A 25,352-nucleotide genomic window follows, 5' to 3' on the forward strand; every position below is an offset into this window, starting at 1 on the left:
ACTTTTGACGTGCTTCAAATGTCTCCATGGGAGACTAGAAGCTGCCACAATCTGATTGGCTCTGCTACATACAGGCAATGATCAGCTCACAAGCATGTAGCAGAATTGCTCACTTGCTAAGAGCGCCGACCACCTTGTGGCACTCATAGCAATCTGGCAGTGACAACCATAGAGGTCTGCTGGAGACCTCTGGTTGTCATGCCAACTCATTGGTTACACGCGATCACGTGACAGGGTTACCAATGGATAGGATTTCAAATGTGCTTGCTGGAAGTGCGAGTTAAATGCAGCTGTCAGAGATTGACAACGGCATTTAACAAGTTAACAGCAATGGGTGGATGGCAATTCCACCCCCGACTGTTAGAGGAACATGTCAGCTGTTCAAAACAGCTGACATGTGCCCGAAAAGATGTGGGCTCAGCGCCAGAGCCCACATCAAAAAGAGAGAGTCCGACATTGGCGTACTGTTAAGCCCGATGTTGGAAAGGGGTTAATAATGGTGAACTTCAGAGATGAGCAAAAGGGTAACAATGTTTTGAACTTTTGAATTTCAAGCTCCATATCTCACCATTCACTACAGCTTTGATCATGAGACTACCATCATTTTATAGACAATCATCTTGACTATCTCTTACATAAATTTGACTTGCAAATCTTTAGCATGTGTTTAGTTATGTGGATTCTTGCCATGTCACTGCATTGATACTATTTTGCTCCTGCTAGTGGAAAAATCTTTTTCTTCCTATATATTACAAAAAATATTCTGTTCTCACATTCTATAATAGCTCGATGTGTTAATAGGATGATTTCCAAGCAAAAGGTGGCTGGTTTAAGTCAAGGAGCAGCCATGAAAGAGATTTCCCAAGAAAAGAGAAACATCATCATCCAGCTCATCAAATAAGAAAATTGCCAAACTGCATCATGTTAGTGCCATGACAATTGGAAGAACACAAAATCAAGTCCATTTATCCAATCAAGCCTCGACTTCAATATCGTCATAATAAAAAAATTGTAAAAAAGTACAAGTTTGGATAAACGTACAAAAATTGGACAGTAGAAGATTGGAAATGGGTGATTTGGAGGGACAAAAGTCAATTGACTGCTCTGATAGGTACAAATGGGTCTGGAAGAAACGAATGGTGACCAGAATGGTGACCGGTCTGCAAACCCTGTCTTATGAGGAAAGGTTACAGGATTTAGGAATGTTTAGCTTGCAGAAGAGAAGACTGAGAGGAGACTTAATAGCTGTCTACAAATATCTCAAGGGTTGTCACATTGTAGAAGGATCATCTTTATTCTCATGTGCACAAGGAAAGACTAGAAGCAATGGGATTAAACTGAATGGGAGGAAACACAGATTAGATATTAGAAAAAACTTTTTGACAGTTAGAGTGATCAATGATTGGAACAGGCCATGAGAGGTGGTGAGTTCTCCTTCAATAGAAGTCTTCAAACAGAGGCTGGACAGACATCTGTCTGGGATGATTTACGAATCCTGCTTTTGAGCATGGGGTTGGACCAGATGGCCCAGGACGTCCCTTGCAACTCTACGATTCTATGATTCTAGGCAGCATCAATAGTAAAAAGTTAATCACAATTGTCAAACACTATGCTTGACAAGTGTGACCAACCTGTCAATCACATTTCAAGCGGATCTTCAAATCGCTTGGAATGTGCTTCAATTCCGCACACGAAAATCGCTTGAAAAACGCATGTTTTCCGTGGCTGGAGTTGCGGAAATGCTGTGGAAATTTCCGCAGCATTTCTGCAACGTGGGTACTTAGCCTTAGTGTGACACGCAGCAGCGACCAAGTCCCTGCTGTGAGATCGCCAATCATGGTGGATCGTCCTGGGCCATCTTTTGAACGCCAGTCTCCCGCTGGCCATATTCTAGAATACCCCATGCGTTAGAATCGGGGCACCATCTAGTAGATAAATAATGACAGACCTTCATATAAACATTTTATTGGATCATTATCATTCTTTTTCGCTTAGCTCCCTTTAACTTGCCAAAGATAAATGCTTAGTGATTGGGATTAAAGGGAAAAAGTCTTCAATGTCATGACATTGGCGACAGCATAGGCTCAACTTTAAAACTCAGTTTTGTAAGTGCATAACAGAGGTTAGTGGATTTCAAATATGAAGGTAAATTACTAAATAAAATGGAAAGTTTAATGGAATGGAAGGTTTAATAACGCTGATATCTTGGTGTGTGATCAGTGTTTTTCATGTATTACAAGCAAATACTGTATAATAATTTATCTATGCAAAAGAAATGAGCAGCAAACTCTGCTACAGCACATCAGTATTCAAATTATTTACATATTAAAACACTAAAGAAAACTATGTAAATGAGTACAGAACATAAATACTTGCCTGTAATTGTTCTTCTAATGCAGCTGTAGCTTTATCTTCACTTGCTTCGTCCACCACTACCACCATATGAGTAAGTGAGTTAACTCTAACTTGTTCTTGCTCTAAGTCATCTTGTAAGGCCTAGAAAAAGGTAGAATACAAAAAAAATAATTAATGTATCCTTCTGTTCTGCATGTGGAGTAAATAACAAGCTATTTGCTCCTCAGGAAAATATATTTTTGCTTATACTACTGACATTTTCCTCTATGTTCTATAATTCTTAGTATTAACTAATTCGTCTCATAGTCTTACATTTTGTTTAATATTTTCTTAAGGTTTCATATTTTGTGTAATATTTTCCTGCTTTGTATGCAAAGTTTTGAGAAAACTGTGTTATGGATAGTATACATACTGAGAAAGCCATAATAGCTAACGAAATCTCATAACGTTTGTGAGAAGAGGGCAGCTGATGGAAATTTCCAATGGGAACTACATTTGCCTGTAAATGGTATAAGACTCTTGCTCACATGGCAATAAACAGAATTTTTTATGCTCACAATAGTATGCAGGGAGCACTGTAGTTTCCATAAGTTTTGTACTAACCCCTAGGTAAAGTAGACAGGTTTTGAGTTTTTGTATGTATGTTCATGAGAACCTCTGAATGACATGACCGGTGGGTAACTGACTACGAGGAACATATAAATAAGTCCTTGATTGATGAGCGCTTCCATTAGGTGTTTTCCCCTGTATGTGACAGAGGAGATTCAATTCACTTTGAACTGAATATCAGTCAGAGGGATTCAGATAAGTGCATAAAGTAGTCACATGATTTCAGATCGCTGGTAAGTAAATCCCTGAATGATCACATCTGAATAAATCTTCAAATGCCATACTGTGAAACATGCAAAGGTATTCTGGCTGTAAAGTGTCAAAGTTTCCACATTCAGTTTTTATTTGAGGAGCTATGTCATCTGCTGGTATAGGTACACCGTGTTTTATCAAGACCAAAGGCAGCTTCATGTTTCCCTCTGCCAACAAGCTTTTTGGAGATGAAAAATTTCATTGTCCAGCAGGACTTGGTACCTGTGTACACTGCCAAAAGTACCAATACCTCTTTTACAAACAACAGTATCACTGTGCTTGATTGGCCAGCAAACTGCCTGACCCTAACTCCATAGAGGATCTATGGGGTATTATCAAGAGGAAGATGAGAGACACCAGATCTAACAATCCAGACGAGCTGAAGGCTGCTATCAAAGCATCCTGGACTTCCACAACGTCTCAGCATTGCCACAGGCTAATCGCCTCCATGCCACGCCACATTGATGCAGTAATTGATGCAAAAGGAGCCCCAACCAAGTAGTGAGTCCATTTACTGAACATACATTTCAGTAGACTAACATTTCAGATTTTAAAATAATTTTTTCAAGCTGGTGTAACAAAGTATTTTAATTTACAGAAATAATGACTTTCGGATTATCATTGGCTGTAAGCCATAATCATCAACATTAACAGAAATAAACACTTGAAATAGATAATTCTGTTTGCAGTGACTCTATATAATATGAGTTTCACTTTTTGTATTGAAGAACTGAACTAAATTAACTTTTTGATGATATTCTAATTTTGTGAGATGCACCTGTATGTAATCCTCAAAAGATATAATGTTTTGAATCCAGCCACCATTCTGCCTGTGGATTCAGTAAAGGAGAATTGGTAACACTGTTAGCGAATGAGTAGGAGTATTTTGACATGATGCACGAACTGATAGAAATGATGAATCAGGAGACAGCAAGTTTTTCACATGTCCAAGATAAACCTGTTACTAATGCAGACTTTGAGCTTTTGTTGATGGCTCCAGATACCACCTGGATGCACAATCCTGCACTTGATATTCACTAGTATCTCCTCATGAGGGTACTCCAAGAAGAACCACTTCCTCTTCATATGCCATATTCTACATCTTGGCAAGAAATACCAGAATTACATCTACAGAATGGTAGGAATAGAAATAAGCATCAGCATGTTTGAAAAAGACTTGGGTAAACTAATAGATCCCAGACTGCACATGAGTCAACAGTTTGATGCAGCAGCAAAAAAGGCAAACACAGTTCTAGGATGTATTAAGTGAAGCATAGTGTCTAAATCATGTGACGTAATTATCCCCCTCTATTCCTTGGACAGGCCTCAGCTGGGATGCTGTGTCCATTTATGTGCACCACCATTTTTAAAAAGATATTGAAAAACTGAAGCAAGTTAAGAGAAAAGCTACCAGAATGGTGAGCGTACTGCAAACTATGTCCTACAAAGAATGATTAAAGGATATGGGAATGTTTAGCTTTCAAAAAAGATGGCTAAGACGAGACTTAATATCTACAAATATCTGAAGGGATGTCACAATGTAGAGGGATAATCCTTATTCTCATTTGCACATGGAAATATGAAAATCACTGGAATGAAACTGAAAGAGATAAGATACAGATTAGATATTAGAAAAAACTTTTTGACAGAGTGGGTCATGAATCTGAGAAATAGGCTGCCACGAGATGTGATGAGTTGTCCATCAATGCTGGACAGACATCTGTCTGAGATGGTCAAGTGAATCCTGCATTGAGCAGGGGGTAGGACATGATGACCCTGGAGGTTCATTACAACTCTAACATGCTATGATTCTATGTCAGCACAGAGCTGAAGGCATTCACTGAGGCAAAGTAGAGTGTCAGCAGATAAAATGGCTAATATTTACACAGAATCTCATTATGCTTTCAGAATATCACATGATTATGCACCTCTCTGGAGAGGCAGAGCTTTTCTTACATCAGCTTGCAAGTCCATTAAACATGTGGAGCTGATGAAACAACTAATGGAGGCACTGATGTTACCAGTCAAGACTGGCATAATCAAGGTGAAAGTGCAAAAAAAAGTGTCTCCCTAGAGGTAGAGGCCAAAAGGAGGGCAGATGAGGCTGCTAAAGCAGAATTGAGGAGGCCTAGTGAGCAGAGGACAGTGACATGGAGTCAGCAAGTCCCAGCTACATTGAACCTGGATATCCTAAAATCCCACCAGCAAAAGACTGCCAAAACAGAAAAGGAACACTGGGGGGAAATGGGAGCTAAGCTGAACTCAAATGAAGTATGAGAAAGTAATGATACATTATGCTTACCGAGGTCACTCTTCCTTATATTGGCACAGGTAACACATGAACCCATTCATGATTCAAAATTCACATGTATGAGATAGTATATGCCTTCTGGATCACTACTGATTTCAGTCACATAGCCACCAAGCATGTGCAGTCCTGCTTCATCTGTGCACAACACAACCCAGGAAAAACTGTAAAAATCTCTAAGAAAGAAATACCCAGGCTGCTCTATTGGTTTCAGAGACTTGCAGATTGACTACTTACAACTACCCAAGGTATGAGTGTCTGCTTATGTCCTGATATGTATAGAACTCTTTTCTGGATGGCCGGAAGTCTATCTGGTAAAAAGTGCCAATGCTAAAACAACTGCAGAAAAACTAATGAAAGAACCAATCTGCAGATATGATGTCCTAGAAACCATACGGGTTTATAAGTGATAGGGGTATACACTTCACTGAAGAAATAATGAAGGAAAATTTGCAGGCCCTGGGAATAGCGGAGGTATTCCATGTCCTTTACTATCAACAAAGCAGTGGAAAAGTTGAGAAATTAAATGGGACACTTAAACTAAAAATGTAAATGGCCATGGTATACATAGCAAAGAACTTGGTAGGGTGCATGTGGCTTGCACTCTTTTTAATCAGAAACATTCCAAACGGGAAGGCAGGCTTGTCTATATTTGAAGTCCTTTTTGGTAGTGCCCCAAAAACAGGGCTGTACTTCTCGCTAGCATTACAGATGCAACATAGTATTATGACAGCCTATGTCCAGACCTTGTAGGAAAACAATGTGGTGCATAAACACATGTTTTCATCCGTTCCAGATCCTAATGCAAGTACAGATGTGCATCAGCTGAATCCAGGTAGTTGGGTGGTTATACACAGACATGAGAGAACAAGTCTAGATCCATGGTTTGACGACCCTTCCCATGTCCAGATTACCATATCCACTTCAGTAAAACTATAGGGAAAACCACCTGAATTTATGCCAGTCATTTAAAAAAGTCACTCCACTGGCAGAATGATTGTTCCTCATCTCTCTGTTAACAGCACTCTGTGCCCTTAGGGAATACCCACTACTGTGGGATTCCTTAGATATTTTCAAGCAAAGGCACTTTATAAGCATTTCAACAGCTTCAGTGTCTTCATGTTGGTGCATCCCAATAGCAAGTACACTCACCTCATGATTTCTCCTAACGGAGAAAGAAACACATTTTGGGAACCTCTTTTTGGGATAATAGCTCCACTTGGGAACTGCTCTTGTTAGGGCAGGAGCAACTGCAGAGGGCACGACAGGGCACAGTTAGGGATGCTTCTACCCGTATGGACGTGACCCGGAAAACAGTCTGCACATGAATTGGGTGAGATCCATGAAGTTTCTTCTTTTTTCATTCACCTTATTGCACTGTGACACTTTAGTTATTTAGTCCTAGCATCGCTAATCAGATAGATTAGTTAGCATTCTAAAGCCCCCGTCACACACAGCGATCTCGCTAGCGAGATCGCTGTTGAGTCACAAGTTTTGTGATGCAACAGCGATCTCCTATCAGCGACCGGCCCCCCTGCCGGATATCGCTGATCGTGCTCAAATGCCCTGGACATTTTTTGGATTGTTGGTCTCACTCTAGCCAGCATGCATCGCTGCGTGTGGCAGGTGGGAGAGCAGCGATCAGCGAGCTCCCAGCTCGTATCCAAGGTAAACAGCACAAACAGCGCGTTTCTAAGTGCCGTGCGGTGCTTAGAAACCCGATGTTTACCTTGGTTACCAGCTCCCTGCACCAGCTTGCTGGTATCTAAGGTACAGAGTGACGCGAGCTCTCATCGTCACTGGTGCTGATCGCTGGTGAAGCTGCCTGTTTGGCAGCTCACCAGCGATCATGTAGCGACACACCAGCGATCCTGACAAGTTCATATCGTTGTCGGGATCGCTGGTGAGTCGCTATGTGTGACGGGGTCCTTACTAAAAGATGGGAATGCTTTTTTTGTGGTTTGTTGTATCTTGATAGTAGGTGTTAGGTTTGGATTTGGGCTCTTACTGCTCTGCTGAATTTTTAAGCTCTGACAGTATTATGACAGCCTATAGGGGGTTTTGCACATAGCGATATTGCTAACAATATCGCTAAAGCATCACCGATTTGGTGACGCAGCAGCGATATCGCTAGTGATATCGCTATGTGTGATACTTACCTCCGACCGGCTCCCCCGCTGTCCATCGCTGATCGCGCGAGATCGTGCAGCTCCATTTCTCGTCGAGCGCTTCTTGCTGGGATTCCTGCTGGCGCCGACGAGTGACACGTGGATGTGGACATCAGGATCGCCGCGTCTGAAAGGTAAGTAATGACCGCTGTATCGCTGCTGCATCGCTGTGAGAGCTGCCTGTGTGGCAGCTCACTAGTGACCATTTATCGATGCACCAGCGATCCTGACCGGGTCATATCATTGTTGGGATCGCTGGTGCATCGCTAAATGTAAAGGGGCCTTAAGTCCAGGCCTTGTAGGAAAATGCAATATGGTGCCTAAACATGTGATTTCATCCATTCCAGAACCTAATGCAAGTACAGATGTGTATTAGCTGAATCCAGATAGTTGGTCACACGCAGACATGAGAGAAAAAGCCTAGAAGCATGGCTTGATGACCCATTCCATGTCCAGATGACAATATCCACCTCAGTGAAACTTAAGGAAAACCCTACTTCATCTATGCCAGTCATTGCAAAATAGTCACTCCACTGGCAGAATGACTGTTATACTAATTGTCCTGCTGGGAGGAGCAGAATTATTGCATCAAACAAAGACAGAGAATAAACTTTTAACTGTGGACTGGGACAACAAATGCATTCAACACCATACTTCTCTAATAAAGAGGAAAAAAGCCAAAATACTGTTAGATTTGAACATACAGCTCAGTATCTTCAATGACTATGATGTATTTAGCTTTACCTCTGAAAGTATGGGGTGTATTAACACTACACTGCGTACGCAATGAAACCTGGATTCAATCTAGGTTTTTTGGGGAAAAATATGCCTTGTGACGTGTCAACCACTTTGACTACAGATGGATGGGTCACTAACCCCTGGTTTCAGTTAATGTAGCACGACCTAAAGGACAAATGTTGGGGTACGAATACAATCTGGACATAGGGGTTTGGTCACCAAAATAGGAACTGAGATCCCTCATAAAGGCCCCATTCCCCATGAAAGATTATTGTTCAGTCTTCAACAAACTGGTATCGGTACCTGTGGTAAAGACAACAATAGTTTCCATATATACACACATAACCTGACCTGAGTAAATAAGACAGTGTACCAAAATGGTGTTGAACACTATAAGACAGCATCTATTAGTGAGATAGAGAATAGCAAGTGTACCTTTGGTAAGGATGGAAAACAATTACTAATACTTTGTGCGTCCATAAAGCCACGTTGGGACTTTTGGATTTACTCTTTTATATACTGACCCCAGCCCATATTTGTATTCTCCCAGAAGGAATTTTCTTGGTTTGTGGACATTGTGCTTACAAGTTGGTGAGACTAGCCATAAGAAGGGCTTGCATACTTGCCAGACTAACACCAGCCACCTTCATAATAGCTCATAGTAAAGTAGATGTATCAGCAGTCCCAATTCACATCTTGTATAAAACAGGCAGTAGACAATATAACCCTGCCAAATGGAAAGTCTCATGCAGTAGAAATGAGGTTAGCAAACAAAATATTCAGTAGTATTTTAATATGTCCTTTCAAAACACAAATGTGGGACAAGTGGAGGCTACTGACTGCCTGATCTAATTTTTCAAATTCTTGAAGCTCTAAATGACACTAGAGAGACAATTAATCATAGTCACTAACTAAAATACTATAGTGCTAGACTACCTGACGGCAAAAGAAAGAGAAATTTGCCAGCTGCAACACTAATGGTTGACAAAATGCAATTGTAAAACCAATGGTTTTCAAACCTGTTATTTGTCAATCAGTGATCTCAATGTTTATCCTTTCAAACCATTATGGAGAAATGCTGCTGCTAATTCCTGTTTTCGGTGTGTGTGCACATATCTAGTAAGTGCAATTTGTAGCTGAGAGGCATTTAGCATAAGTTGAACACCTGCAAGATGGCTCCCCGCCAATGGCATAACAAATTGTATGATTTATTTTCTCTTGTTACCCTTGTGGAAATGAAAAATGTGGTGCTTAAGGCTACTTTCACACATCCGTCTTTTTAAATCCGGCACAATGCGGCGAAAAGTGTGAAAACCAGATCCGGAATTGGATCCGGTTTGTCACATTGAGCGTAATGATCGCCGCATCGTGCCGGATGGACATGCGGCGCTTCATTTTTTTGATACGGCAAACATGAGCCGTCCGGCGTCAGCAAAAAAACATTCCCTACAATGTTTTTTTGCAGCGCCGGAATGGCTTTTTACACTTCGCTTGCCCGGACACTGTGAGTGTTAACCCCACAAGTGCCCGGTGAGAGAGAGAGATGTCTCTCTCTCTCGCCCGGACACTGTGAGTGTTTACCCACAAGTGCCTGGCGGGGGAGAGATATCTCTCTCTCACCCGGCACTGTGAGTGTTAACCCCACAGGTGTCTCTCTCTCCCCTCCCTCCCCAAACCTTTTGGCAGCTGTCTCTCCCGTCCCCCGGTGTATCTTCCTTCTGCTTCTCCTTTAAATTGTGCCGCATACATATCCGGAGTCACTGCTGCAGGCCAGATCCGGCGGCCTGGCTTTTTGCCGCACACCGCCGGACCCCACACACCGGATGTGTGAAGGTAGCCCAAGCAACATGTTTTTGGAAAAAATTCATGTTTTAATTTTCATGTCTCATGGCGTCCACTATCTATTCCAGTTATTTTTGCACTCCAAAAGTCAAATGGTGCTCCTTCCCTTCCAAGCATTGTCGTTTGCCAAAACAGTACCTAAAGGGTTAATAAACTTCTTGAATGTGGTTTTGAGAACTTTGAGGAGTGCAATTTTTAAAATGGTGTTACTTTTGGATATTCTTAGTCAGACACACCACTCACAGTCACTTCAAATGTGATGTGGTCCATAAAAAAATTGATTTTGTAAAATTCGTTGGAAAAATGAAAAAAATGTTGATTAAGTTTTAACCCTCCTAACTTCCTAAAAAACAAAATTATGTTTGAAAAATGATGCTAAATATAAAACAGACTGGAGTTTAATGTTATTTATTATCTACTTTGTGTATTATAACTATTCGGTTTAAGGGCATAAAAATTAAAAGATTATGAAATTTTCAATTTTTTTGTAAAATTTTTGATATTTCCATAAATGAACGCAAATCATATCAACCAAAATATGCCACTAACATGAAGTACAACATGTCATGAAAAAACAATCTCAGAATCACTATGATCTATTGAAGTGTTCCAGACTTATTGCCACATAAAGCAACACTGGTCAGAATTGTAAAATTTGACATGGTCAGGAAGGTGCAAACAGGCTCAGAGCTGAAGGGGTTAATAATCTGCTACTTACTCTGCTTGTATTATATATAGCTTTTCTATTTAATAATGAATGGATGTAATAAAACTAGATTAATTATTTTTCTGTCTCAGTTTAGTCTTTTTCTCTCTTTTTTTCAATATTAGACCAATAGTTTTAAGGCTATGTGCACACGTAGTTTTAGGAGCTGCGGATTTTTCAGCGCGGATTTGGAAAAATCCACAGGTAAATTCTCAGGTCAAAAGACCTGCGGTTTACCTGCGGATTAGCCTGTGGTTTAACCCTGCGGTTTCTCACCTCTACAATGGAGAAGGTGTGAAACCGCAGCGGAATCCGCACAAAGAATTGACATGCTGTGGATTTGAACCCGCAGCAAATCCGCACGGAAAAATCCGCAGCATGTGCACAGCGTTTTTCAGTTTACCATTGAAAACAATGGTACTGTACAACGCAGCTAAATCTGCTGCAGACCAGCAGAGCCTGAAACGCTGCGGATCCACAGCAGAACCCGCAACGTGTGCACATGGCCTTAGTGAAAAAAAAGCTTGCTTAATATGTTCTCAGGACAGAGTTTGTAAATAGAGTTGAGCAAATTTGTTCGGATTCGGTTACGAATACGATCGGCTTTGAATATTGTTTTTGCAATATTCGTCAAACACAGCCGAACGTCATTAGAGTTAGTGGGAGTAGAAATTACCAAATATGTTCCGAACTGATCATAAAACAAATATTTGGCACGAATAGTGTTCGAATATGGCACGAATATGTCAAAATTAGATTTGGGGATAAAATCAAAACAAATTCGCTCATCTCTATTTGTAAACAAGAGAGTGAATGTTTGCTTATTTACTGACATAATTATTGCTACTTTTTATTTTCACATTTACCAGTTTGCAATATTAAAATCAATTATGTTACACAGGTCACTGAACAATCTCAATTAATTCTATGAATTGAAAGAAATGCTGCTCAACTTGAAACTTCTATTTCAGCCAGTAGCTACAACATAAACCATTTGTAAGGGAGCACAACTAGACTACTGTGAAATTCACATGACTGAATAGCTGTAAAATGAAAATTGCTCTTCTACTGCAAATTGATGCATTTCTAGTTTTTGTCAACATTCTTATGAGATCTAAACAGAGAATGTATTTTCCTTCTAGATTCTGATTAACCAAGTAACGTTTTTTTGATTTTTACCTTGAAGCACACCTTTTCCTTTTTATAACTATAGAAAAGTAAATGGGTTTTCAAAGATTATTGTGATTGGTGGCTGATTGCAAGCACGGTGGTCCATTTAGTTCCAAAAGACCCATTTTAAGCATGACTTCACTCCTGACACTAAATTACTATATATTTCTGATACATAGATTATTTTCCATTAGAAATGAGCAAATCAGGCAAAATTTGAATTTGTCTAGACATTTGGCAAGACATGTGCACCCGCACTTTGTACCCACATGCACAGAACCATCCAGGTCCTTATCAGAGCTAGAAGTTATGGCATAGCAGGAATAAGCTCAGGAATTCAGCACTTGTGGTGGTAATTCAAAGATGCAACTAGGACTGGACAGGTAATGGTGAGGAGCTCATGGGCTAGATAGGTAAGCAACAAAGAGTTAACACATGTTCTTCACTGCCTGACTTTTCATTTTATAATAGCGAAAATGTTTTGTATTGGTAAAAGATCTTTGCAGGCAGCCAGTTTATCACCCAATCTCTTTTCTTGTGAAGCCATGTTGTTGTGATTAATGCAGTACGATGTTTAGCATTGTCTTGTTGGAATATGCAAGGCCTTCCATTAAATAGACATCTTTTAGATAGGAGGAGATGTCATTCTAAAACATTTATATCATGCTCAGCATTGATAATAACGTTCAAAATAACAAGCTATATGGTCTCTTTCCACTTTAGCCCATAGTATATGCCGTCTGTGATTTCAGTGAAGAATTTAAAATTGTGTTTCATCTACCCTCAGAACAGTTTTGTCAGGCCGCGCTCACCTGGGGGCGGGACCTCGGCCCCGACGTCATCTCTTCCGGAGCCGCGGCCACTCTGGGGGTCCTGCCGGGTGCGCATGCGTACCTCTCGTACCTAGGTCCCTGTCTCCTCCATGTTATGTCTGCGCTTGCGCGCTTTTCTCAGTTCAGTCTCCAGGTCAGTCCTCTCTATGGCACTGGAGGACTTGACCCGGAAGCTCTAGTGATCATGTGCTATATCAGGCTACCTCTTCCTAGGGGAGGTGCCTGATTATTGTTGTGCTTCCTGGCTTGGTCTGCCGTGTCCCTGCCTGGCTGTGTGCTGTATTTGGGTCCCCTGCCTTGCACTCTATTGTGCCTCTTGGCACACGCTCTGAACCTGCACTCTGCCTTATACTTGGTTGTGCCTCCTGGCACACGCTCTGACCCTGTGCTCTGTCTTGTACTTAGTTGTGCCTCCTGGCACACACTCTGATCCTTTGCTCTGTCTTATACTCAGTTGTGCCTCCTGGCACACACTCGGATCCTGTGCCTTGTCTCATACTAAGTTGTGCCTCCTGGCACATGCTCTGATCCTGTACTCTGTCTCTTACTCAGTTGTGCCTCCTGGCACACGTTCCAATCCTGCACTCTGTCTTATGCTAAGTTGTGCCCTCTGGCACACACCCTGCTCCTGTACTCTGTTACACCTCCTGGCACATCTGCTGCCTGACTCAGTGCTCTGACGTGCTCCTTGCACGCATCCTGCTTCACTCACACCCGGACGTACGAAGTCTCTGTATACCACGTGTTCCCGTGTCCATGCTTTACACGTTCCTGAAGACACACTCACCCACTTGTGTCTCGAGTCGTCACAAGTTTTCCATTTTGCCAAGAAAAAATGACAGCATTTCTGGATTGTGTTGATGTATGTTTTCGCCTTTTCATGATGGAGCTTTAAGTTGCATTTGTACATTACTCTGCAAGCTATGTTCACAGATAAGGACATGGATTTCTCCAGAATCTCTGAATCTTTTGTTGATTCTATGTGCTGTAAATGGTTGGACATTCAATGTATTTGAAATCTTATATTGAGAAACATTTTTCTGAAATTGTTCTTCAATTTTTAGATGCAGCTATGCTCAGATTGGTCAACCTCTGACCATCTTTGATTCTCAGAGACTCTGCCTGTATAACTTGCTTTTTTATATAAAGTCATGTGACTTAATTGGAAATTGACCTTCAGGCTCTTTTTTTTAGCAGTATTCCTTATTATACTTTTCCATATATTTCCCAAGTTTTTAAGATGCATTACTAATTTTTTATTTAATTGGAAAAATGGCTTACTTTCAACTTCTGATAAGTGTTCTGTCTTCCTCGTGAACAAAATATGGATAGAGGAGATTTCCAATTCATTGCATTCTTATTTCTTTACATTTTACACAAGTTTTGAAATTGTGCTTGGAGTAAATTATTTCAAATTAAAAAAACACATAGAAATGAAAGTTAAGAAGCTTAATGGGCTAGTTTGAGTGTTTCATGTTGATGAGCTATCCATAGGAAAATTCATAAAAATAAGGTCATTGGTGTCTGATACCCGGCACCCCCACTGAAAAGCTATTTGCTATGACAGCAACCGTATAAACTCAATGGATGGAGTGGAACACTGCAGCTCCTAATTTGTTTACTGACCATTGCCAAGTGATGCATATTATCTCCAACTATAGTGATGAATAGGTCATCAATATCTCCCATTCAGGTGACGGATAAAACAACCATATCTCCCATTCAAGTGATTGATAGGTCATCAATATGTAAGTCATAGACAATATAAAAATTGAATGTTTGAACTTTTCTTTTTTATAAAATTCAAGAAGTGAAATTTCGCTTATAAACTTATTATAGTGAAAATTGTTGACATCTTCATTTTTGTAACATAAAGCTCCTGCTAAAAACTTTATTTGCTACCCTAAAGTTTAATCATGAATAGTCCAGCTGCAGTGGCATAATGTCAGTGGCGGCAGGCCACACGGCTCCTAAGGGGTCAGATAGCCAAGGGGAACCAGTGCCAGCACAGTCACCAGTCACACATTCATCACACATTTAACAATATCAGTATCCTGGATGTCATGGACTTTAGGGAGTGCATTATACTATAAGGTGAACTATAGAGAGTGCATTGTAATATATGGAGGACTATAAGGAGTGCATTTAACTGTATGGAGGAATATTGAGAGTGCATCATACTGTATGGATGACTATGGGGAGGACATTATGCTATATTGAGGCCTATGGGGTGCATTATGCTATATGGAGATCTATGGTGAGTTCACTATACAATTTAGAGGACTATGGGATGTATTAGTGCATTATGCTATATGGAGGACAATTGGGAATGCATTATACTATAGCGAGGACTATGAGTGCATTATACTATATGTAGGACAATGGGGAGTGCATTATACTAAATAGAGAAGATGAGATGCATTATACCAAATGGGAAGTGCATTAAACTACATGGAGGACAGCAAAATGCATTAGTGCATTATACTGTATGAAGGATTATTGGGAGTGCAGTATACTATAAGGAGGACTAATGGGAGTATACTATACTATATTGAGGCAATGGGGAGCACATTGTACTATGTGGAGGACTATGTGAAGTGCATTATACTTTATGGAGGCCTATGGGGATTCCATTATGGGGTGCATTATACTATATGAAGTATTCTGGGGTGCAGTATGCCATATTGAAAACTATAGGGCTCACTAAACTATGTGGAAGTCTATGTGGTAATCATTATAATATTTGGAAGGCTCTGTGAGGGCCATTATAATATTTAGAGGGCTATATGGAGCTATTATAATATTTAGGGCTATGTGGGAGCCTTTAAACTTTATGGAGGGCTATGTCAGGTACATTATATTTTATGCAAGCAATAATACAGTGTGAAGGTTTGTGTGAGGTCTAGCAAACTTTGTGGAGGGCTGTGTGGGAGCCATTATATGTTTTTATGGGGCTAGTGTGGGCCATTATACAGTGTGGTGAGTTGTCTGCTATGATACTCTATGTAGGCCCATATAACTGCATGGAGGGCTGTGGAGGGGGTCACAGTTGGGGATCATATTATGTTGGGGTCACCAAACTTTGCCGGAGGAGTTGGGTTTCAATAAGGTCATCATACTGTGTGTGTGAAGGGTACTATGGAGGAGGTCACTGTGGGAGTATCATACAGTGTTTTTGTAACACATTTGTTGGCATCATACTTTATGAATGCAATGAAAGGGGAATCTAGGCATTGAGTAGGAGAAAAAATATTTGTAAAGGCTGCAAAGTTGTGAGATATGCTCTTCTGTGATCCAATTGAATACTCTTTTTTTTAGAACTTCTGCTATGGAACCCCCTGATTTCTATGTAGGGCCCTGTCCAGCTGTCCAACATTTTTACTAAATATAATGCATTTGTACAGTTGATATGTTATAAACTTTGAGTGTAAAAAATAAAAAATAAAAACTATACTATTATAGGAGAAGTACCCAGAAAATAAACTGCAGAGTAGGAGCACCTTTAAATATTGCCCTTGATACTAGTTTATGGTTGAAAAAACTCAGCAATGCAAAATTCTAGATAATACTCACTTTTATGATAAAATCTAGATTTTTAGCTTTTAACCTAAGGTGACTTTTGTGCTTCATAAACTCCTTTAAAAAATAATATAATTATATAGCTGAATGTTAAAGAAAAACAGCAGAACTCAGCTGCAATTGTCAAGGTTATTGTTTTATAAAATTAGTGCAAATGGACCAGTTGTTGCTAAGATACAAAAAAGATACATGCCAAGGTCAGCTCTATTCTTTTCACAGCATCTATATAGAATAAGTGCCTTCTAAGAGATTTATACTCAATATATAAGTTTAATGAGATTTACAATTCTTTAGAAATTGGCTACAATGTTATTTAGGGATTTTAAATAATAAAATCTAACACTAGTTATTAAAAATGAATTTTTAGGCTTTAAGACTAAGATCATTCAAAACATAAAAGTACAATTTTGCCTGATATTGATATTGGTGTGTGTATATGTATGAAGCAGAGATGGTCAATTAGATTTGCACTGCTCTGACATTCAACCTGGTCCTCCGCGATAGCCAGTCTGCATCTCTGTCCCTGGAACCCTCCATCTTGGTTGCCTCTGGCATTCCCAAGGCCTGCAACATCATGATGTCACATGTGGCCCAGTCACTAGGGCTCAAGTGATATCATAACCTGTGACAAACCACAAAATTGTTATGTTAAAAGGCCTTTTAATTGCTATACATGGCCTGCTTGATGATGCCAGAAGCAGAAGTGAAGACGGACTGCCACCAAGGACTGGACTAGTCTCTCGACCAGGGAAATAGGAATTGAATTGTTCATTTAAATAACGGGTTTATTATTGCTATCAAAACTACACTCCTGTCTGAACAAGGAAAGTAATTAATACTAAATTGAAAGCAGGTTTTGAAAATGTGCCATTGCCTAAGGCTTAAAATGTATATCTAACTCCGACACCTACCCTTAGACAATGAAACTCAGATTATTATGAGAAGACTCCATAAAAATATTTTCAATCTTAACACTATTCAATAGAAGCCATACACTGTATGCATAGTTATTCGGAAAGAGAGAATTTTGACCATATTATCATTTTCTGTGCATATTTTCCAATATTGCTACAGGCTGCTATCAGTAAAGATAGCAAGCGACTAGTTAGACCTTTTCAGACTGAAGATAGATTCAAAATCAACTCTTACTGCCAGTTTTTACAAGACACTCTCTTCAAACAGTGATACAGAAAAAAGTCTTTCAAGAAAATAAAATCTTACGGAAAAAGATCTTGCAAGAAAACCATGAATTTTATGAAGGACAATGATCCATCTTTGGTATAGAAGTACTTCGCTGCTTAGCTATCCATTTCTTGACCTAGTCTTGACATTTTAACTTATGTATAAGGTTCAGTGGTGGTTTGGTTTCACGCTTCCTTACATTGGCTCTGACTCTGATCTTGAACACCTTGTACTTCTGAGCACTGCAGGGAGGTAATGGGTTACTAATCTTTTCATGTTTAATTGCTCCAAAATCTTCAGCAGTTTTCTCAAAATGTTTTTTTTCAAAACTTTTTTTCTCAAAATGTTGTTTGTCACCTTGCTGACTATGCAGCAAACATTTCATAGTTCTATGATCACTCAGTGGTATCTCCCAGCTTAGGCTAATTTCACATTAGGGTTTTTTTGCGCAGCGCATCGTGTGCAATACAAACGCATGCAACAAAAGAATCATGCTTTTTTGCACGAGTTTGCATTTTTATGCGCATTCGTTCTCTAGGGGTTAAAACCAGTGTCTACACATATTTACGCCAAAAACGCATCTGCACAAAAATGCAGGCGAACGCATGTCCATGCGCACGCCTGTGTTCCCATAAACTGTAATGCTTTATTTTGTCGCATTCCATGTGCAAGTGTGTGCATGCGTTTTTTTGCGCCTTTCGGTGGATCCAAAAATGCAACAGGTTGCGTCTTGCGAAAAAACGCATGCGCACGAAAACGCATACAAACGCGTGCAAGCGCAAGACCATGCGCATGCCATGTTAAACATAGGTATGCATGACGCATGCACATGGACACGCACGATGCGCTGCGCAAAAAAGCGCAAATGTGAAACCAGACTTAAAGGTAAAAGGCTTCACATAACTAGACTCACAGCAAGAGATTGAGATAACTGAGAGCAGACTTCAGCATGCCTTCAGTCTCCATGTCTTAACCACTTCATCCCGCAGCCTGTTTTCACCTTCCTGATCAGGCAAATTTTTTTCAATTCTGTCCAGTGTCACTTTATCTGGGAATAACTATGGAATGGGGAAAAAAGGAGATGGTAATCCATTGAAGCAAAATGTTGTAAAGTCCAGGAAAAAACTTTATAGTCAAAAAATAAATAAAATACAAGGGTGGAATCAGAACATCAAAAGTCGTGAAGGGGATAAAGGACTAGATATTTTATTACTATGTTTCTGAATATATGTATTAGCTTTTCTTATTATAAACATTAGAGAAAGGATTATAGTTTAGTCTCCTTTTACCTCAATTTTTCAGATATTGATAAGTTCTCTATAATTCTTACGGTCAATTCTACAATACCTATACATCAGCCACAAAGAATTATTTTACACATTTAGCAATTTAATGAATATTTATGCCAATATTCATAGAAATTGGTCAGTCAATGAATTTTGGACCTTGCTTCTTGGATTACTAATTTTTTATGCAAGCTTAAATTTAAAAACATCACCTATGTATACAATAATTATAATTAAATTATAAGTATTTTTTCCTATTTTTTCATAATTATAATGTTAACCATTTTGCCTGATATGCTGTTTTTGAGCTGTGATCAGCAGTCCAGACTGTTGCTTGAGATCTGCAACACTGACATGAATTTTGCTGCTAACTTTTCAATCTAGTTGTAAAGAAAACTAAGGATTCTCCTTTCTGTTAAGAGATATCACATGTTAGTTATGTACAATGAAATAACAAGGCCACATAGCATATTGCCAATTTTGAATAAAAGCTGTATTATGTAACATAGTAACATAGTTATTAAGGTTGAAGGGAGACTTTAAGTCCATCTAGTTCAACCCATATCCTATCCTAACTTGCCTTAACATGTTGATCCAGAGGAAGGCAAAAAAAACCCATGTGGCAAACAGTAAGCTTCACATTGGGGAAAAAAATTCCTTCCCGACTCCACATACGGCAATCAGACTAGCTCCCTGGATCAACGCAATATTAAGGAAACTAGTGTATATACCCTGTAATATTATACTTTTCAAGAAAGGCATCCAGTCCCTTCTTAAATTTTAGTAGGGAATCACTCATTACAACATCATATGGCAGAGAGTTCCATAGTCTCACTGCTCTTACAGTAAAGAATCCGCGTCTGTGAGTATGCTTAAACCTTCTTTCCTCCAGACGTAGAGGATGCCCCCTTGTCCCCGTCACAGGTCTAAGAGTAAAAAGATCATTAGAAAGGTCTTTGTACTGTCCCCGCATATATTTATACATTGTAATAAGATCACCCCTAAGCCTTCGATTCTCCAAACTAAATAACCCCAAGTGTAATAACCTGTCTTGGTATTGCAGACCCCCCAGTTCCCTAATAACCTTGGTCGCTCTTCTCTGCACCCGCTCCAGTTCAGCTATGTTTTTCTTATACACTGGAGACCAGAACTGTACACAGTATTCTAAGTGTGGTCACACTAGTGACTTATATAGAGGTAAAATTATGTTCTCCTCATGAGCATCTATGCCTCTTTTAATGCATCCCATTATTTTATTTGCCTTTGCAGCAGCTGCCTGACACTGACCGCTAAATGTGAGTTTGTCGTCCACCCATACACCCAGGTCTTTTTCAGTGACTGTTTTGCCCAGTGTTTTACAATTAAGCACATAATTATACATCTTGTTCATTCTACCCAAGTGCATGACCTTACATTTATCCCCATTAAAGCTCATTTGCCATTTATCAGCCCAAGCTTCTAGTTTACATAAATCCTCCTGTAATATAAAATTGTCCTCCTCTGTATTGATTACCCTGCAGAGTTTAGTGTCATCTGCAAATATTGAAATTCTACTCTCTATGCCCCCTACAAGGTCATTAATAAATATGTTAAAAAGAAGCGGGCCCAAAACTGACCTCTGTGGTACCCCACTGCTAACCGTGACCCAGTCCGAGTGTGCTCCATTAATAACCACCCTTTGTTTCCTATCCCTGAGCCAGCTCTTAACCCACCTACACATTTTCCCCTATCCCCATTGTTCTCATTTTATGTATCAACCTTTTGTGTGGCACTGTATCAAAAGCTTTTGAAAAGTCCATGTACACCACGTCCACTGCATTCCCTTGGTCCAGTCCGGAACTTACCTCTTCATAAAAGCGTATCAGATTATAAGGTTATTCTTCTCCAGATACTCCAGTATAGTATCTCTTAGAAAACCCTCCAGGATTTTACCCACAGTTGAGGTTAAACTTACTGGCCTATAATTTCCAAGTTCAGTTTTTGTCCCCTTTTTGAATATTGGCACCACATTTGCTATACGCCAGTCCTGTGGTACAGACCCTGTTATTATGGAATCCTTAAAGATTAAAAATAATGGTCTATCTATGACTGTGCTTAAGTCCTGCAGTACTCGGGGGTGTATCCCATCCGGGCCCGGGGATTTGTCAATTTTAGTGATTTTTAGACGCCGCCGTACTTCCTGCTGGGTTAAGCAGGTGACATTTAACGAACAATTTTTATCCCTGATCATGTTATCCGTCATGGGATTTTCTTGTGTAAATACTGTTGAAAAATAGTCATTTAGCATATTGGCTTTTTCCTCATCCTCATCCACCATTTCACCCAGACTATTTTTAAGGGGGCCAACACTATCATTTTTTAGTTTCTTACTATTTATGTAGTTAAAGAATATTTTGGGATTATTTTTACTTTCTCTGGCAATGAGTCTCTCTGTCTCAATCTTTGCTGTCTTGATTTGCTTTTTACAGAATTTATTTAATCTTCTGTATTTATGTAATGCCTCATCACTACCTACTTGCTTTAATTCTCTAAACGCTTTATTTTTATCTCTTATTGCGCCCCTTACAGCTCTATTTAGCCATAGTGGTTTCCTCCTATTTCTAGCATGTTTATTCCCATGCGGTATATATTGTGCACAGGTCCTATTCAGGATGCTAATAGACGTCTCCCATTTTCTTTGTGTATTTTTATGTCTCAGGATATCGTCCCAGTTAATTGCACCAAGATCATCTCTCATCCATTGGAAATTTGCCTTCCTGAAGCTTAGTGTCCTTGTAACCCCTCTACTACACATCTTATTAAAAGATACATGAAAACTTATTAATTTGTGATCACTATTACCCAAGTGACCCTCAACCCTTACATTTGATATGCGGTCTGGCCTGTTGGTTAATATTAGGTCTAGCAGTGCCCCCCCTCTTGTTGGGTCCTGAACCAGATGTGAAAGGTAATTATCTCTCATAGTAGTCAAAAACCTATTACCTTTGCTGGAACTGCAGGTTTCGGTTCCCCAATGTATTTCAGGGTAGTTGAAGTCCCCCATAATAATGACTTCTCCTTGAGTCGCAGCTTCATCTATTTGCTTTATGAGGATAGTCTCTGTTGCTTCCATTATTTTTGGAGACTTATAACAAACCCCTATCAGTAATTTATTATTTTTACCCCCTCCCCTTATCTCTACCCACAGGGACTCTACATTTCCATTAGATTCATATATATTATCACGCAGGATGGGTTTTAAGGATGATTTTACATATAAACACACGCCTCCCCCTCGTTTATTTGTACGGTCATTTCTGAATAGACTATAGCCCTGTAAATTAACCGCCCAGTCATGGCTCTCGTCCAGCCATGTCTCAGATATCCCCACCATGTCATAATTATGTTCCAACAACATTAACTCCAATTCCTCTATTTTGTTGGCGAGGCTTCTGGCATTAGTATACATGCACTTTATGTATCTCTCTGTACCTATATTCTTTCTTAAATTATTAACTGTTCTAACCCCACCCCCCATGCCACCCCCACCCCCAATGTCATTATTTGTGCCCAGGTCTCTATCTGCACTATCTTCCCCTCCTATGAAAGGAATACCCTCCCCCCGTCCCTAGTTTAAACACTCCTCCAACCTTCTAGCCATTTTCTCCCCCAGCACAGCTGCACCCTCCCCATTGAGGTGCAGCCCGTCCCTAGCGTAGAACCTGTAGCCAACTGAGAAGTCGGCCCAGTTCTGCAGGAACCCAAACCCCTCCTTCCTACACCAATTCCTGAGCCACTTATTAACCTCCCTAATCTCCCGTTGCCTCTCTGGCGTGGCACGTGGTACAGGAAGTATTTCCGAAAATACCACCTTGGAGGTCCTTGCTTTAAGCTTACAGCCTAATTCCCTGAAATCATCTTTAAGGACCTTCCACCTACCTCTAACTTTGTCATTTGTGCCAATGTGCACCATGACCGCTGGATCCTCACCAGCCCCTCCCAGTAATCTGTCAACCCGATCAGCGATGTGTCGGACTCGAGCGCCAGGTAGGCAGCACACCGTTCAATGATCCCTGTCTTTGTGAAAGATTGCCCTATCTGTTCCCCTAATAATTGAGACTCCCACTACCAGAACCTGTCTGGCCTGCCCTGCTCTCCTATTTCCCCCCTTACTGGAGCAGACACTCCTCCGGCTTTCAGAGGACATGCCTTGCTGCAGCAGTGCTACTCCTGCACTAACACTCCCCTCATCTGCCAACTTAGCAAACTTATTGGGGTGTGCAAGATCAGGACTAGCCTCCCTGGTGCTCTTCCCTCTACCCCACCTTCTAACTGTCACCCAGCTAGCTGCTTCATTGTCCTGCAGCTCCATCCTAGCAGCCCCCCCTCATCTATCCCATTGAGCGTCTGCTCAGTGAGCAGAAGACTCCTTTCCATATTGTCTATGGATCTCAGTGTTGCCAGCTGCACATTTAGATCCAGTATCTGGGCTTCCAAATACACAACATGCTCACATCTCGCACAGCAGTATGCACCCTCGACCGGCTGTTCAAGGATTTCATACATGCGGAAAGACGTGCACTGGATGGCATTGGCAAAAGTGGAGCACATCCTAATGGGGATTGCACCAGACAATAAGATAAGCAAAAATAAATTATAAAAAAAAAAAAGGTATTAATATAATATAACAGCAATTCAGTAAGACCTCCCTTGGAAACTCCCTGAATCCAAAGTCACAGAATCTCAAGTCACACACTTACCACAGTTCGCACTTACGCTCAGGTCACACTCAGCTCGTTCACACTCGCTCAGGCAGAAGATTTAAAAGAGTTTTTTTTTTTTTTCTGCCCTTTTACCAGCACACCACCTTGCTGCTCAATGCACTTCCAAAAGTGTGTTGGAATCTTTCCTCTGCACATAAATTATATGACAGTGTTTTCGTTTTCTGTGTATAATTTTCAAGTGGACTATTTGACAACTTTTTTTCATAGAAAATTAAGCATGTTTGTATACTAGATACATAATCCATCTAAGCTCCTTTTCATAACTGGTACTATGTAAGTAAAATTAAATTAGTATTTGTTCCCTAAATTATCATTGTTAAAGTGTAAAGTTGTTTACTCATTTCATAATATGTGATACAATCTATGTCTAATAAGTATTGTTGTTCCCAAAAAATATTAATAATATAAAATAAAAAGATTTCTAAGAGTAGGCAATTGATTTTCTCTTTAGAATTTTAGTTGAACACCAAGCAATATGGCACTGAGCTAGTCTATAATTATAGCTAGACGAAAGCTGTGAAAAAGGACTGTAATATACACACACATACCATATATACTTGTGTATAAGCCAAGATTTTCAGCCCATTTTTTTTGGCTGAAAGTCCCTCTCTCGGCTTATATGCGAGTCATATAATGGGGGTCAGCCGGGAAGGGGGATCGGGGGTGTCAGAGATCATACTGACCCCCCGGCGTGGTCTCTGCAGCTCCCCTGCTTGATCCATGTTCTCGACGCCCCTGCTCTTCCTGTGTTCAGCAGTCATAGAATCATAGAATCATAGAATCGTAGAGTTGGAAGGGACCTCCTGGGCCATCTGGTCCAACCCCTTGCTCAAAGCAGTATTTGCTAAATCATCCCAGACAGATATCTGTCAAGCCTCTGTTTGAAGACTTCTATTGAAGGAGAACTCACCACCTCTCATGGCAGCCTGTTCCACTCATTGATCACTCTAACTGTCAAAAAAGTTTTTTCTAATATCTAATCTGTGTCGCTTTCCTTGTGCAAATGAGAATAAAGATGATCCTTCTGCAATGTGACAGCCCTTGAGATATTTGTAGACAGTTATTAAGTCTCCTCTCAGTCTTCTCTTTTGCAAGCTAAACATTCCCAAATCATGCAACCTTTCCTCATAAGACAGGGTTTGCAGACTGGTCACCATTCTGGTCGCTCTTTTCTGAACTTGCAAAGTTTGTTGATGTCTTTTTTAAAATGTGGCGCCCAAAGCTGGACACAGTATTCCAGATGAGGTCTGACCAAGAGGTGTAGAGTGCAATAATGACTTCATTTGATCTAGACTGTATGCTTCTGTTAATACATCCTAGAATTGCATTTGCCTTTTTTGCTGCTGCATCACACTGTTGACTCATATTCAGTCTGTGATCTATTAGTATACCCAAGTCTTTTTCACATGTGCTGTTGCTTAGCCCTATTCCTCCCATTCTGTATATGCTTTTTTCATTTTTATTGCCCAGATGTAGTACTTTGCATTTTTCCCTGTTAAAAACCATTCTGTTAGTTGCTGCCCACTGTTCCAGTTTATTTATATATTTTTGAATCCTCTCT

At 40.2% G+C, this 25,352-nt stretch overlaps 1 protein-coding gene across 7 annotated transcripts in view; it reads right to left on the minus strand.

The window, feature by feature from the left end:
- The window catches only part of DMD (dystrophin), a 3,834,938-nt gene that overhangs the window by 2,652,419 nt on the left and 1,157,167 nt on the right, over window positions 1-25,352 (minus strand). For all 7 annotated transcript variants that reach the window (XM_073550686.1, XM_073550687.1, XM_073550688.1 and 4 more), the window contains one exon: window positions 2,377-2,496. In XM_073550686.1, the coding sequence (XP_073406787.1) occupies window positions 2,377-2,496 (120 nt within the window). The remainder of the gene's footprint in view (window positions 1-2,376; window positions 2,497-25,352) is intronic.

This window comes from Dendrobates tinctorius, unplaced genomic scaffold (genome assembly GCF_039654945.1).
Source record: "Dendrobates tinctorius isolate UK_male_01 unplaced genomic scaffold, ASM3965494v1 ptg000166l, whole genome shotgun sequence".
NCBI lineage: Eukaryota > Metazoa > Chordata > Amphibia > Anura > Dendrobatidae > Dendrobates > Dendrobates tinctorius.